Below are 14,810 nucleotides of genomic sequence, written 5' to 3'. Positions count from 1 at the left end.
AAAAGAAGTACAAAGCTCCGGAGCAAGATCCTTTATTCCTGCGGAAGGATCCGCCACCGGACTCTGTTATCTTAGCCGCAGCCAGAAAAACACACTCTGTGGCATCATCTTCCACAGTCCCCCCGGATAAGGAGAGCAGACACCTAGACTCCCTGGGGAGAAAGATGTGCGGTACGGCGGCATCTGCTATGAAGGTCTCCAGCGCCTCAGCACTTCTGGGCAGATACGACCGCTCTCTGTGGGACTCACTCCACAGATTTACAGAAAAGTTGCCCAGGGAAGATAGACAGGACTTCCAGGAAATCTTGCAGGAAGGGGGCCTAGTATCTAACCAGGTCATCAGCGCGGCGGCGGACGGGGTGGATTTGGCTGCGCATGGGTATGCGCACGGAATCTGCGCTAGGAGGTCTTCCTGGCTACGGCTCACGGGTCTGAAACAGGAAGCACAGCAACGCATTTTAAACCTCCCATTCAGCGGGAATTCGTTGTTCGGTACCCACGCGGATGAAGAGATGGCCCGAATGAAAACGGAGGTGGACACTATGAGGGCAGTGGGCCTGGAACGTAAGAAAGACTTCAGGCGGAGGTACAGGCCGTACGACAGACGACCATTCCAGCAGAGGGTTCAAACCCCTCACTGGTCTCAGAGGCCACAACAACGACAGGGACGTCCCCTGTTTCAGGCACGTAGACCCACAAGAGACCGAGGGGCAAGTAGACCTCAACAGTCTACAGCAAAGACACCAACAAAGCAATGAAGCATTGCTTCCCTCAGCACTGTGCACCACTCCGGTGGGGGGGGAAGTATTACGCATCATCTTCACGAGTGGCACTCCATCACAAGAGACAAATGGGTGCTCAATATTGTCGAACATGGCTATTCTCTCCTTTTCAAAAAAACCTCCGCCACACTTGCCGCCAGCAAGATGTTTTCCCTCTCATCTCAGCCTGCTACGCAAGGAAGTTCTTGCACTCCTACAAAAGAAAGCTGTAGAAAAGGTTCCTCCGGCACAAAAAGGAAAAGGGGTGTACTCCCGTTACTTTCTGGTGGCGAAAAAAGGTCAACAGGGCATCTTCAGGCCAATTCTGGACTTACGGCTCCTGAACAAGTACATAAGAAAACAGAAGTTCAGGATGCTAGCCCTTCACCAGATTGTTCCGCAACTGCATCAGGGAGACTGGATGTGCTCCATCGACCTACAGGATGCATATTTTCACATCCCAATAGCATCCAAACATCGGAAATTCTTACGTTTCCAGATAGCGTCACAGCACTACCAATTCAGAGTCCTACCATTCGGCCTGAAGTCTGCACCCCGAGTCTTTTAAAAATGTGTAGCAGTGGTAGCGGCACATCTTCGAAGGCAAAAAATATTCGTCTACCCCTACCTGGACGACTGGCTATTGAAGGCTTCCTCTCCGGATCAGGCGAGAAAACATCGAGACATTGTACTAAGAACTTTCGAGTCTCTAGGTCTTCAAATCAACCACAACAAGTCAACCTTGATTCCAACACAAAACCTCCACTACCTGGGAGCTATACTAAACACAGAGCTCCAAAGAGTGTATCCTTCGGAGGAACGACTTTTATCAATCCACAGGAAGTGTCAACAACTATTAACAGCCGATGCACCTACTGCTCGTCAGGTGACATCGCTTCTGGGCTCCATGGCTTCATGCATCTTCATTGTCCCGAATGCCAGGCTACACATGAGGCCCCTTCAGGAGGCATTAGAGAACAACTGGAGCCAAAAGACTGGTCGCTGGGAGGACAGAGTAAGACTACCAGCAGCGGCTTTTCAATCACTACAATGGTGGATGCACAGACCTCACCTGTCGATAGGTTCTCCGTTTCACCAGACAATTCCAGCCGACACTCTGGTAACGGATGCGTCTCTTCAGGGTTGGGGTGCTCATCTGGGTTCCTTCCAAGCTCAGGGTCTGTGGTCCGACAAGGAAAAGAACTATCACATAAATCTACTGGAGCTCAGAGCGGTCCATCTGGCTCTCAAATCTTTCTCTCCATTGGTTCAGGGGAAATCTCTCCTAATTCAGACAGACAATACAACCACAATGTATTACCTGAACAAACAGGGGGGAACAAGATCACTACCTCTGTCTCGAGAGTCCCAAACGATATGGCATTGGCTCCTGGCCAGGGGAATGTCTATCACAGCGATACACCTGCCAGGTCAGCAAAACGTAGAGGCAGATTTCCTGAGCAGACATCTAGAAGACGCGCACGACTGGGTCCTACACGACGAAGTCGTCGAGGACATCTTCGGTCAATGGGGTCGACCCCAGTTGGATCTCTTTGCAGACGAAGCAAACAAGAAATGCCCAGACTTCGCATCCAGGTTCTGCCGTCCGGGATCTCAAGGGAATGCCCTGTTGATCAACTGGTCAGGGATATTTCTCTACGCCTTTCCACCGATTCCCCTCATACCGGCAGTAATCAACAAACTTTACAGCTCCAGAACCAGAATGATTCTGATAGCGCCACAATGGCCCCGCCAATTCTGGTACACGGATCTACTCAACTTATCGGAAAAACCTCACAGGAGGTTGCCGTGCAGACCGGATCTCCTGAGCAGAATGGAAGGCAGAATCCTACATCCCAACCTTCCCTCTCTGAGCTTGACAGCATGGCTCCTGAATTCCTACAGTATGGGCACCTAGGGCTCTCACAGGAGTGCATGAACATCTTGAAAGAGTCAAAACGACCTTCCACGCGGCCTTCTTACGCTTTTAAGTGGAAGAGATTTTACATCTGGTGCTCTCAACAAGGTATAAATCCCATACGAGCTCAGGAGGATGTCATACTGTCCTATTTGCTTCATCTGGCGAAGTCTGGTCTGCAGGTATCTTCTATTAAGGTTCATTTGTCTGCAATTACAGCGTATCGTAAGTCGCCTTCTCAGGAATCCTTCTTTACGATACCTGTAGTCAAGTATTTCTTAGAAGGCTTGAAAAAGGTTTTTCCTCCCATTCGGAGACCTTCTCCTCCATGGGAACTGAATGTAGTCCTGTCAAAACTTATGGGCCCTCCCTTTGAACCTGTCCACAAGGCCTCTTTACACCACCTTACGTGGAAGACGGCTTTTTTGGTGGCCATTACTTCAGCGAGGAGGGTCAGCGAAATTCAGGCTCTGTCTTGCAGAGAACCGTACACGGTTTTTCACGATAATAGAGTGGTTCTGCGAACTCACCCATCTTTCCTTCCGAAGGTGGTGTCAGAATTCCATATCAATCAGACTATATCTTTACCGACTTTCTTTCCCAATCCGGAGACTCCAGCTGAGAAAGCATTGCATTCTTTAGACTTGAAAAGAGTGCTGAAATTCTATTTGGACAAAACAAAACCGATTAGACATTCTAACCATTTGTTTCTGAATTATGGTCATTTAAGAACAGGAGAGGCAGCGTCTAAACGAACGATATCAAGAAGGATTGTGTCTTGTATTGTTAACACTTACCAACTGGCTAATAAGCAATTACTGGCTAGGCCAAAAGCGCATTCCACAAGGGGAAAAGCGGCTACTGCTGCCCTCCTTAACAATGTACCAATTTCCGAGATTTGTAAGGCTGCTACATGGAAGTCTGTGCATACCTTTACTAAGCATTACTGTTTAGACTCAGATGCAAGAGCGGATGCCCAGGTGGGGCAGGCCTCTCTTAGAAATCTATTTGCATGAATATGTATTCTTTCCTGCACTTCTTTCAGACAGTCCGCAGAGTTTAGGGATGGGCTTGCTAATCTATTCAATGTTTATGACTATTGATGAGGATCCCCTGGAAGAGAAGGATAAGTTACTTACCTGTAAATCCTAGTTCTCTTCCAGGGGTATCCTCATCAAAGTCATAAACAACCCACCCTCCTCCCCGGACTCAAGTCTCCTAGAAGTGCAGGACAGATTATCTTTCTGATCAGTTACACAGATTGTCACCGTAAAAAAGTACTGACCTAACTGTGAACCAACTGTCACCTTCCCTTCACCCCTGAGGCATGGTGGGATACTGGAGGTGCTCAGGGTCTTAAAGGCACGGTGCCAAAGTTTTTATGGTTCTCCTGTGTTAACCTGCATGCAGCCTATTGGCTAAGAATGCTTCATTGTTTTTCAATGTGTTTTTTTCTATTTTTCTCTGCTATTTACTGCTGTTTACTTCCCTAAGTCCAGTTTTTGGGGCTTAGGTAGATATTTATGATCTATTGTGATTTTATAATATAAAAAATAAATAAAAAAAAAAAACTTGCATAGAAATAAAGCATTTTAGCCTATTTATGATTATAGCCTGCATTGCTGTTTTACACATAATATGTATGTATTTTATATATATATGCTCCGGGGTCCCCGCACAAGGGCGGGAATATTCAATGTTTATGACTTTGATGAGGATACCCCTGGAAGAGAACTAGGATTTACAGGTAAGTAACTTATCCTTTCTCAACAGAGAAACTACTATAGCAGTACAGCTGCTGTGCAGAAATGCTTCTCAGCCTATCCTTTGGGCTGGTGCAGGACAGAATTCATGGGATAGTGATGGTGAGAGCAATAAGCTCAAGGCTCGTATGAGAGCGTAATGTGGTTTCTGCATTTAGACAGGCCGCAATGACAAGCACACTATTTTATTAAATTGAGTATAGAAAATTCCCTACTTTAGCACCTACTCCCTTTCTTATGGGTAAGAGGAGCAATGCTAAATTGAAAAGCATGAGCATGTTAAGTAAACAGACGATAGAAAGAAGAAACTGCCATCTGGATGGGTTCTTAATGGATTGTGTGAGGAGGGTGATAAAGGGGAGTGGTCGTGTGAAATTTTTAGTCAAAAATTAAACTAAAAAAAACACTATAAACTTCTCTCTTCAGAGCGCCTAGTTGTATTAATTAGGGGCTTTGGAAATCTGTGTTATCACCATAACCCCCCTCTCGCCTGTGCTTGGTGCTTCCATCACAACTTTCTCATAAGCTGTTCTTCTTTCAGTGCAATCGACTTCTAAAATGGTGTCCTGCTCCAGACTGCCACCACGTGGTGAAAGTTCAGTACCCTGATGCAAAACCCGTTCGTTGCAAATGTGGACGCCAGTTTTGGTAGGTGGAGTTTATTGTAAATCTTATAAATGCAAAATAAGAGAACTCGAGAACAATAAGTCCAATTTTGACATCAAATACTAAATATCTAAGTTCTTAGATAAAGATAGTTAGATTAGTAGGAAGACGTCTGCTTCAGATTCCATTTCATGTACTTTATACATCAACCATAGGTTCACAATTAAAGGATTGTAAAAGATAGGGCATAATGTCTGTAAAACAGAGTAGAAACTGTCACATAGGTTACTCAAATTGCTGCTCAAAACCAGTGCTTACTTGGATAGATTTCAGCCCCCATCTATCTACTGTGAATGCATGCTGTAATCTTTGATCCATATAAGCTAAGACCTTTCAAGAGCTCCTGTTTGAGGGATAAGACAATCTAGGATTCATTGATATTGGTTAAATTTGGCTATTTCAAAGGCGGTTGCAATTGAAGATTTCCTAGGATTTTTCTGGCAGCTGTATAATCTTTGTTCTTTGTATGTATTCCCTACATCGGTGAGCTTTCTATATGGAAGGCTCCTTTTTCAAAACTGATTTTCATTCTAGGATGAGAAGAAATACATCAGTTTTAATGAACTGCCAGCTTCAGTTATGTTGACTCTTTGTGGACTACTTCTTTGTTAACCCCATCACACTGAGTCCAATTTATGATTCTGGATTACATTGCATTGCAGACGCCTTTTGTATGGCCATGAATTCAGAAAAGTATTTTTGCAGAAAATATCTAACATTCACAGGCTGTGCATTATTCACTCATCTAGTCTGTGGTGTCCAGAAGTGCTTATTTACAAACTGACAAAACTACTTTCAGAGGGCCACAGGGCAAGCAGGACTTACTGAGCCCAACTGGGGTGTGTTGGTGTTTTGAGGCCTTTAACTCCTGATGTTTTTGGGCTGGCCCACAATAGGCTCTGATCAACGGGCTCAAGTACCCATTCTGCACTTTACTCTGGTAATGCAATTCAAGCAGTCTAAGGCTTCTCGGGGAGGAGATAGGTGATTGAGGAACACATGTTCACAACCCTATGTATGTTCAGCAACCTCTGTAAATGACTGGCCAGCCAAATACTCGCTTTTATTAAAAGTAATATTGACATACACGCAAAACAAGATATGGTACACACAGAATACCCTCAGTCTACAGTCTTGGTCTCAACCAGCAAAACTTGTGTAAGCTTCTCCACACTAGTGTACAACTCTAGTTTGACAATTTGGGGGTTTCAAGCTCCCTTTTTTTTTCTTTTTTTTTTTTTAATAAGGCATCCAGTCACAAATGTGATTTAGTGTCGGTCTTTGTAATTTGTGTTCTTGGCGTCGCCCACAATGAAGTCCGCAATCCTCTGTTTTGCTTTTCGTTGAAAGAGCTTTCTATGACAGCAGGAATATCTCCTTACTTCTTAGCCCCAAACACAGGTCATGGGAGTGACAAAAGGATCGCACCTGGTAGCCTCACTGATGTTTATCAAAAGGTCTCAAAGGCCTTCAGTCCTATGCTTCGTGACTTTTAACATCCCTATCTCCTTCCTGAGATGTGTCCAGGCCCCCTGCACCAGTGGCCTCTTTCATAAAGAATGAACCCTAGGGGTACCAGCAGAGAAAAACCACACATCTTCGTATACAGTTCCCCTCACAGACTCCTGTGCATTCTTAGCATCGCATGCAAACGTGTGTAGTCCTCCATTTGCTGTACTACCCTACCAGTGTGCTGCACACACACCCACACGCACTCTTCATGTGCTGTAGCTCTCACAGGCTCACACACATACATAGAGCAGCAGGCCAGGCCACTAGGGATGCTGCCTCTTGACAAGGATCGCAAGCAGATTGAGGCTGCAGGGAAGAGTGTAGTGATGGGTGCCACAACACAGTGATGTATCACCAATTCCATAGACCTTTCTCGGTATGATAGAGACAACTGGGGAGAGATAGAGGGGCTCTATCGGCATCTCTTTGATCAGTATCCCAAATTGGGGGGAGCTCGTTGAGGAAGACAAGGCTATTTACAGTGCAAAGATCGGGTGTAACTGGATGCGGCAGACACTAGCCAGGGTGGAGGTAAACACTTCCACATGGAAACAATACAGAATGTCATCCCTCCTGCTACAGCACACTAGAGCTGAAGGGTCCCCATCCATCCAGCTTATCTGCTCTACCTCTGCTTCAAGTTAAGTAATCAATACTAAACTTTAGCTTTACCAAGTGTTTAGCGTTGACAGCTGCTCACCTGAGGAGGATCAAACATCTTCCACCTCCCTTGACGACTGGCTGATCATGAGCGGAATCACAGGAATGCCTAACCCACACCCAGGCTGCAGTCTCCCTTCTGCACAGGGTAAGGTTCACAGTGAATGCTGCCAAATCACACTTCAAGTCACTCCAACCCCTCTTAGGGTCAATGTCGGTGCTGTACTCAGTTGTGGGGAAAAGCCTTATCCAGCTCTTAAAAGATTACAAGCATTCCAGCAGCTTCTCCCTCTTTTTCAGTCACTCCATCCACTTTGCATGGTAATGCGCCTTCAGGGAATGGTGATTTTATGCATTGCCCTAGTGCCCCATGCCAGACCCCAGATGCACCTGCGCCAAAAGTGCCTCCCCAGCCAGTGGTCACAAGTGGAGGGTCATGTGCAAGACCTAGTGTTGGTAATGACCAGCACCCTTCTCTCACTATGCAGTAGTGGAATAGCACAAATCTTTTGCACAGCAGGCCTTTGACATCCCATTTACGCATTGACCGTTACACAGACTCATCTCTTGGCTTCTGTGGAGCACACCTAATCCACATGACAGTCCAGGGTTTGTGGCCAGGTCATCAAAGGGGTCTCCACATCAACCACTTGGAACTTTTAACCATTAATCTATCTCTCTAAGCTTCATTTCAACAGATTCAAGGCAAGGTAATCCTTATGCGCACAGACAAAGTGACGGTCTACCGACAACATGAAGGAGGCACTCGCTTCCCTCGGCTCTAGATGTGCAAATCTGACCAGGGGGCCCATCCATCCCCAACTTCACCTCCTGGCGGAGTATCCTCTGGGAGCAGACAAGGACTGCACACCACAGCAGGACATAGCCACAAGTCCTACACCCTTACTTCCCAAGATGGGGTGCACCAAATATAGACCTTTTGGGCCATTTATGAAAACGTGAAATGGACAGAGTTGCCGCCAGGTTTTGCCACACCAGTCCATGGGCATTGCTCTGTGGGTGGAATTGGTCAGGGTTCTTTGTGTATGCTGTTCGTCCTCTCCATTTGATTTTCTTACATGATCAGTAAGCTCACGCAAACGTCCTCATCTTGGTGGCTCCAACATGGGCCAGACCACCATTGTTCTGCATCAAAGGATTTTCATTGGTAGTCTTAAACGTTGAATAATTCCCTGCTGCCTGCACGGACCCTGGAACACCACCATTAATATATATAAACTTTGGAGAGAGAAATGATCATTAAAGAATGTTTATCATGCAATTTAATTTTCCGTAGTGTCATTGTAATCTGTCAGATGCTGTTTTGTTTCTGAACGTTGGAGAACGCAGTAGAAGTCATTGAGTAGCTTTTGAATGTACATCATTTGTTATGGAAAAAAAACTACCTTTTATATTAATAGCATGAGAAAATGCAGCTGAACAAGCTAACACTGACAGAAGTGAAACAAGCATTGGCAAAGCCAATAGGTCTCGCCTATACCAGAGCCTTTGGCTTTGCCAGTGTGTTTTAGTCGTGTACACCAGCGTGGCTGCTGTTCAGCATTTCTAAAAGTTAGTGACATAGAGGAGAGTGGCGCAGAGTGCCATAGAGTGGAATGGTGAAGTGGCATGGCAGAGAGTGGCGTGTACTGTAGTGGCATAGCGTGGAGGGTATGGAATCGTGAGGAATGGCATACACCGGAGTGGCATAGAGTAGACTGGTGTGCATTGCAGTAGAGCAGAGTTTCCCAAACGTTTGCAACCCGCGGGTCCCTTGACCTATTGGTCTTTGGCTGCTGCTTCCCACTACTTTTTTTGGCGACTGGGCGAGATGCCAGCGAGGCCTCTGGAGTACTTCTACATTTCTCCATGAAAATAACAGGGATGAAGCCAATAAAGGTATTATAACCATATGGTCTCCCTCTTGCCTGCAGCTCCCACAGTGTCAGCAGTATGCACATTGCCGATTCAGATGCTAGGCCCTTCCCTCCAGCCTTTGCTGGACACTGTGTGCCAGTGGTGCTCTTATAGCATTTATCTCTGGCCTCCTTTAGGATTGTATCCTCTTTCTTGGCATAGTTACCCCCATTTTCTGCCTGTTGTCAAAGTGTTTGACTGTGTTCACTGGGATCCAGCTAACCAAGACCCCAGTGATTTTGCTCTCTCCCTTCTAACTTGATAACGTGGTTACTTACAGCCCACATTTGGCATACTGGTGCCTCCAGGTAAGCCCCTAGTATATAGTACCGAAGTCTTTGAGGTACCAGGGGATCCCTATGGGCTGCAGCATATATTATGCCACCCATAGAGAGCCCATGCAAAGTTTATCTGCAGGCCTTCCATTGCAACCTGCATGAAAGGGTGCATGCACCCTTTTTCACTATAGATCACTGCACCAGGTCACTACAAGTCATCCCTATGGCAGAAGTGCCCCCACAAACTCCAGCTCCATTTTGCTGGACTTAGTGAGTGCGGGGACACCATTTTATGCGTGTACTGGACATGGGTCACTGCCTATGTCTAGCTACATAATGGTAACTCCGAACCTAGGCATGTTTGCTATCAAACATGTCGGAATCATACCCCAATACTGTTGCCAGTATTGGAAGTATGATTCCATGCACTCGGGGTGCCACCCCTCAGACAGGTTTCAGCCCTCCTGCTGCTTGAACAGCTCAAGCCCAGAAAAGCAGAACAAAGGCTTTCATTTGGGTTGTAGGGTGCAGGAGGGAAACCCTCTCCATTTGGAAAGGTGTTACATGGCTTGGGAGGGGTAGCCTCCCCAAAGCACTGGTATGCTTTGAAGGGCACATTTGGTGCCCTCCATGCATAAGCCAGTTTACACCGGTTCAGGGACCTCCAGTCCCTGCTCTGGCGCGAAACTGGACAATGGAAAGGGGATTGACCACTTCCTGTCCATCACCTCCCCAGGGGTGGTACCCAGAGCTCCGTCAGAGGGTCCCTGGCCTCTGCCATCTTGAATCCAAGGTTGGCAGGGACCTCTGGGAGCATCTGAGTGGCCAGGTTAGGCAGGTGATGTCAGAGCTCCCTCCTGATAGGTGGTCACCTGGCTAGGTAGCCAATTCCCCTTTCAGGGCTATTTAGGGTCTCTCTCTTGGGTGGGGTCCTCAGATTAGGCTAACAAGATTCAAGCCGGACTCCTCTGCAACCTCTAATTCGACATCTAGCCACTGGAATCGCGACTGGACCCTCCAGGAACCGACAATCTGCATCTACAACGAGACTCTGCTTGCAACCTTGTTTACACCGCTCCTTCCAGCTTCTGCAACATTTCCCCAGTTGTGCATCCTCTGAGGGTGGCAAGTCTTCAGCCTGCACGAGAAGTGAAGGAGTCACTTCCCTGCATCTGCAGGCACCAACTGTAACGACGACCGGCTGTGTGGATCTCAGCTCCTCCGGAGCTGCGTAGATCCTGCATCACGGGTGGTGGTCCGGAGTAGTCCTCTTGGTCCTCTCTGCCAGCTGTCCAACTTTGGTGGAGGTAAGCTCTTGCCTTCCCACACAGGACAGTACCCCTGTGCACCGCGTCTCTTGCAGCTACCAAGGCTTGTTGGCATCTCCTCCAAAGGATCTTTCGGGTCCATGTAGCCCCAGCCCCCAGCACTCTACATGCTTCGCCTGCGGCGTGGGACCCTTTTTCAGTTGTGCTGTGTGGGCTCCTCTGCGACTTCTGGTTCCTCATCCAGTGGGTCTCCTGTGGGAGCTGCCTCTTCTCCTGTGGAGTTTCTGCCTTGGTTAGGGTCCCCCTAGGAATTCTTCTCCCCCCCCCCCCCCCCCCCCCCCAATGATTTGAGTCCTCCTGGACCTTGATGGTCCCCGGCAGCTCCACTTTTGCTTCACCGCGACTTCTGCTTTTGCCAAGGCTTGTTGGTGGCTTTTCCACGCCACTCACCGACTGCAAATATCCATCCGGCATTGGGACGTCGACTGCATCCCCCAGGAACTCTTCACCTGCTCCAGGGCTGCATTCCTGACCGTCTTTGACCTACCGGCGACCAACTCCTGCAACCACAGTTGGGTGGGTAGTAGCTCCTACTACCCCTGGACTCTTCTGTGACTTCTGGACTTGGTCTCCTTCCACATGTCGCCGGCTTCAGGAATCCACTGCTGCTTTCTTGCAGTCTTGTCTGGGCGTATCATTTTCTTCTTTTCTGTCATTTTGAGTGGTTTGTGGAAAATCCAGTAACTTACTCCATTCTTCCTGGTTGCTAGGGGGCACTGTGGTACTTACCTTTGGGGTTTCCTAGTACCCCCAGCTCCCCTCTACATATCCCACTTACCTAGGTGGGAGTCCTGTTTTCATTCCATTTTTTTTGTATATGGTTTGGGCTATTGCATTTGCACTGTTTTCTATCACTTTCTATGCTTACTGCTGATTACTAGTGTACATATCTAGTGTGTTACTTACCTCCTATTGAAGGGTTGCCTCTCTAGTACTTTTTGGTAATTGTGAAATTAAAATGAAGTACCTTTATTTTTGTAACACTGTTTCTTTCATGTGTAAAGTGCTGTGTGACTTCAGTGGTATAGCATGGGCTTTGCATGTCTCCTAGATTGGCTGCTCATCCACAGCTACCTCTAGAGAGCCTGGCTTCTAGACACTGCCTACACTACAGTAATAGGGGATACCTGGCCCTGGTATAAGGTGTAATCACCTTAGGTAACCACCACACACCAGGTCAGCTTCCTCCACCTCCACTCGGTATATCTGCAGGGCGCACACTGTGTACACAAAGAGTTGTGGTCATCCTGGCCCTGCTCCCGCTTCTCCACTGTGGCTCACTCAGTATACCAGCAGTGGAGCAGTTGTCACTGCGCTTGCACTCACTTCTCCACAAAAGCTCAGTATGCCAGCAGCCCTCAATGTACATCCTGGTGTGGAGGGATTCCTCTTGTGCCTGCTGACCCGTCTCCCCACAAGCCCCATCGGTTTGTCCAGGGAAGGAGATAATCACTTTGAAATTGCTTCCCCTGTACGCTCTATCCCCCTCGTTAGTCTGTGTCCTCATCATTTGTAATATTTACGCTTGCACAAATGTTGAGAAACTGCGTTGATTAAATGAAATAAACTTGTGGATGAAACCCTTTTACACCCCAACTGTTTGCTTTTCTGCATCTTGTAAAGATGATACATTTCAATTTTTTTCAAATAGAAAACAAGGGTTGGGAAATATTTAATATTTACTTATTTTTGTAACAATCGCCTTTTGGGATCCTTATTCTACTTACTTCTGTCATGATGCTACGGAGCTGTGCTTTTGTGCTTTTTCATGTACTTGCTGATAGTTCTTGCTCAGTAGGTTTAGCTAAGATTTGTGTGTAACATGTACCTCATGGATTCCAATGCCGGCAGGGTGGACTCAAACTTTCATTCTTCTTTTGACAATGAAAGAAGTACTATTCTTCCATCACATTTCTGTTTGTGGGTTGCCTTATTTGAATAGACAGTGGTGTTATTATTTATAATAGTTGTGCTTCTAATAGCCTACTGCAGTAGCTGCATGGTTTCATTGCAGGCTACAGATCTGTATATTTTGTTTGTATCTACCTTTGTAGATAGCCTGTTGTAGCGATCTTTATGTTACCAGCCTGACACATTTCAGAATCCCGTTATGAAGGCATCAGCGTTTTTGTGTTGCTCCCTGTAGCGATGACTTGGTGCATAAAATACATTCTGAAAATTAAACCGCTGACAGGCAGTTTGCTATATAGCGTATTGTTGGAAAGAAATATTATTTCTGAACATTCCAAACTAAGTTTTCACCTGGACAATTAAGACACAAGCGAATTCTGATATGTATTGGCATGTGTCGCCTGCTTGCTTGACTCGGTTTAAGGTAAGGGAGAACAAAAACAGATGCAGGATTTGAATGGCACTGTTTTTTAAGTTAGTGGTTCCCAAAGTGGTATGCATCGGTTTGGGACGCCCCTGGCTAGTTTTGATGGCACCCTGGGGTGCTGTGGTGCACAGGTTGGTAACCACTAGTGTAGAGTGTAATGTAGAGTGCAGCTGCATTCAGTTCAGCATTGTAGAATAGTCGTGTTGCGACCTAGTGTTGCGGCCTAGAAGCACCCTGCCATTGCAAACACATTTTCAATTGAAGTGACCATTACATTTGCTCAGATGTACAGTGTTACTACTAAAACTATAGGTTGCACTGACAAAAATATGTGGAAATTGCCATCACCAAGTGTAATGATTTGTTTTGATCATAGTAAAATATTTGTTTCCAACACACACAGAAATAACAAAACATGTGCTTCATTTGTGTTCCTAATTCTTATATATTCTGAAATACTTAAACAGGTTATTTAAATGTTGTCTTGTGCTAGGAAATAACTCTTTCCTACCCCCAGTACCCAGCAAGATTGTGACATAAATACTCACTTTGAAGTCCGAGAAAGAAAAGTAAACTATTGCCTTTGGGAGATGGAGCCTGGCACTTGACCTCTGTCTTTGAATACACAGCATATGACAAGATGAGAACACGATTTACAGGCCTGTCTACAGACTGTGGCAAGCATTTGGCAGAATACAATCCTAGGTCAGCTTTTTGAGTCTCCCCTAGTTGGTTTTAGTAGACAACTATGCTGCCTGGTAGGCTGCGACCTAAAAAGGAGCCTGCTTCTTTAAGAATGTGAAGCACCACTGCCCACAATGGCTTGTAGTGGCAGTTCGCCTGTGAGTCAGTTCTTTTTCTGACTCCTTCAGGCAGGATCTTCATACCTTTGGAAAAAAATTCTGTCTACAGCATTTATTCAAACCACTTATACTTGACATTTTAACATTCCTTCAGTTGAAAAACGATTTTTCTTTTACTCTAACACTTTTTTTGAGGCTGAATGCTTTCTCGATTTATCAACTGATCTTCATGTCGAAGAAAGATCAGTTCAGATCCACACAAAGTATGTGTGATTTGTCTCTAACCATCAAATCACACAAAATGTGAAATTTGTAAGGAAATGTCATAAAGGACTCTTAAGGACAGGGAGGGCATCAGACTATGAGGTCTGGTACAAGACATGAGAGCAGAGGAAGAGAGAAAAATTGGAAAGAGCCCCATCTTTCTTTCTGAGGAAACCCATAAATCTGGTAAAGACCCCCACAGAGGGAGATCTACAGATAGGAAAAATCTCCTCCAATACATTGTCATCGATGTCACTCTCCTCTGCACCAAACTTCGTCAAGAACACTGACATCACCATTGAGGGGTTTATCACTGACACATTCTCCCTCTAAAGAAGGGTCTGCGTTGGCACATTGTCAAAGTTTGGCATCTTAATCGACTTCAAGACTGTCACCAACATTAGCAACAATACAAACCCAGAGACAGGTGTAACTACTATCGTAGGGTTCAAACTTCTAGATAACAGTCTTTGCACCAATAGAAACAATCCCAAAGACTATAATGGAGTTGTAAAAAAAAAAATCTACCATGACAAAAACTTCAGTCCAAGGGGAGAAACTCCTCCAACGCCAATCATTGAAAATCAGACACCTCCATTTTT

At 46.0% G+C, this 14,810-nt stretch overlaps 1 protein-coding gene across 4 annotated transcripts in view; it reads left to right on the top strand.

Moving 5' to 3' along the window:
• ARIH1 (ariadne RBR E3 ubiquitin protein ligase 1) overlaps positions 1-14,810 on the top strand; it is a 475,775-nt gene that overhangs the window by 135,285 nt on the left and 325,680 nt on the right. For all 4 annotated transcript variants that reach the window (XM_069222254.1, XM_069222252.1, XM_069222253.1 and 1 more), the window contains exon 7: positions 4,984-5,090. In XM_069222254.1, coding sequence (XP_069078355.1) covers positions 4,984-5,090 — 107 coding nt within the window. The remainder of the gene's footprint in view (positions 1-4,983; positions 5,091-14,810) is intronic.

Source organism: Pleurodeles waltl, chromosome 3_1 (genome assembly GCF_031143425.1).
Source record: "Pleurodeles waltl isolate 20211129_DDA chromosome 3_1, aPleWal1.hap1.20221129, whole genome shotgun sequence".
Taxonomy (NCBI): domain Eukaryota; kingdom Metazoa; phylum Chordata; class Amphibia; order Caudata; family Salamandridae; genus Pleurodeles; species Pleurodeles waltl.
The sequence above is the reverse complement of the archived record's forward strand: the minus strand, read 5'-3'. Positions and strand labels throughout refer to the sequence as shown.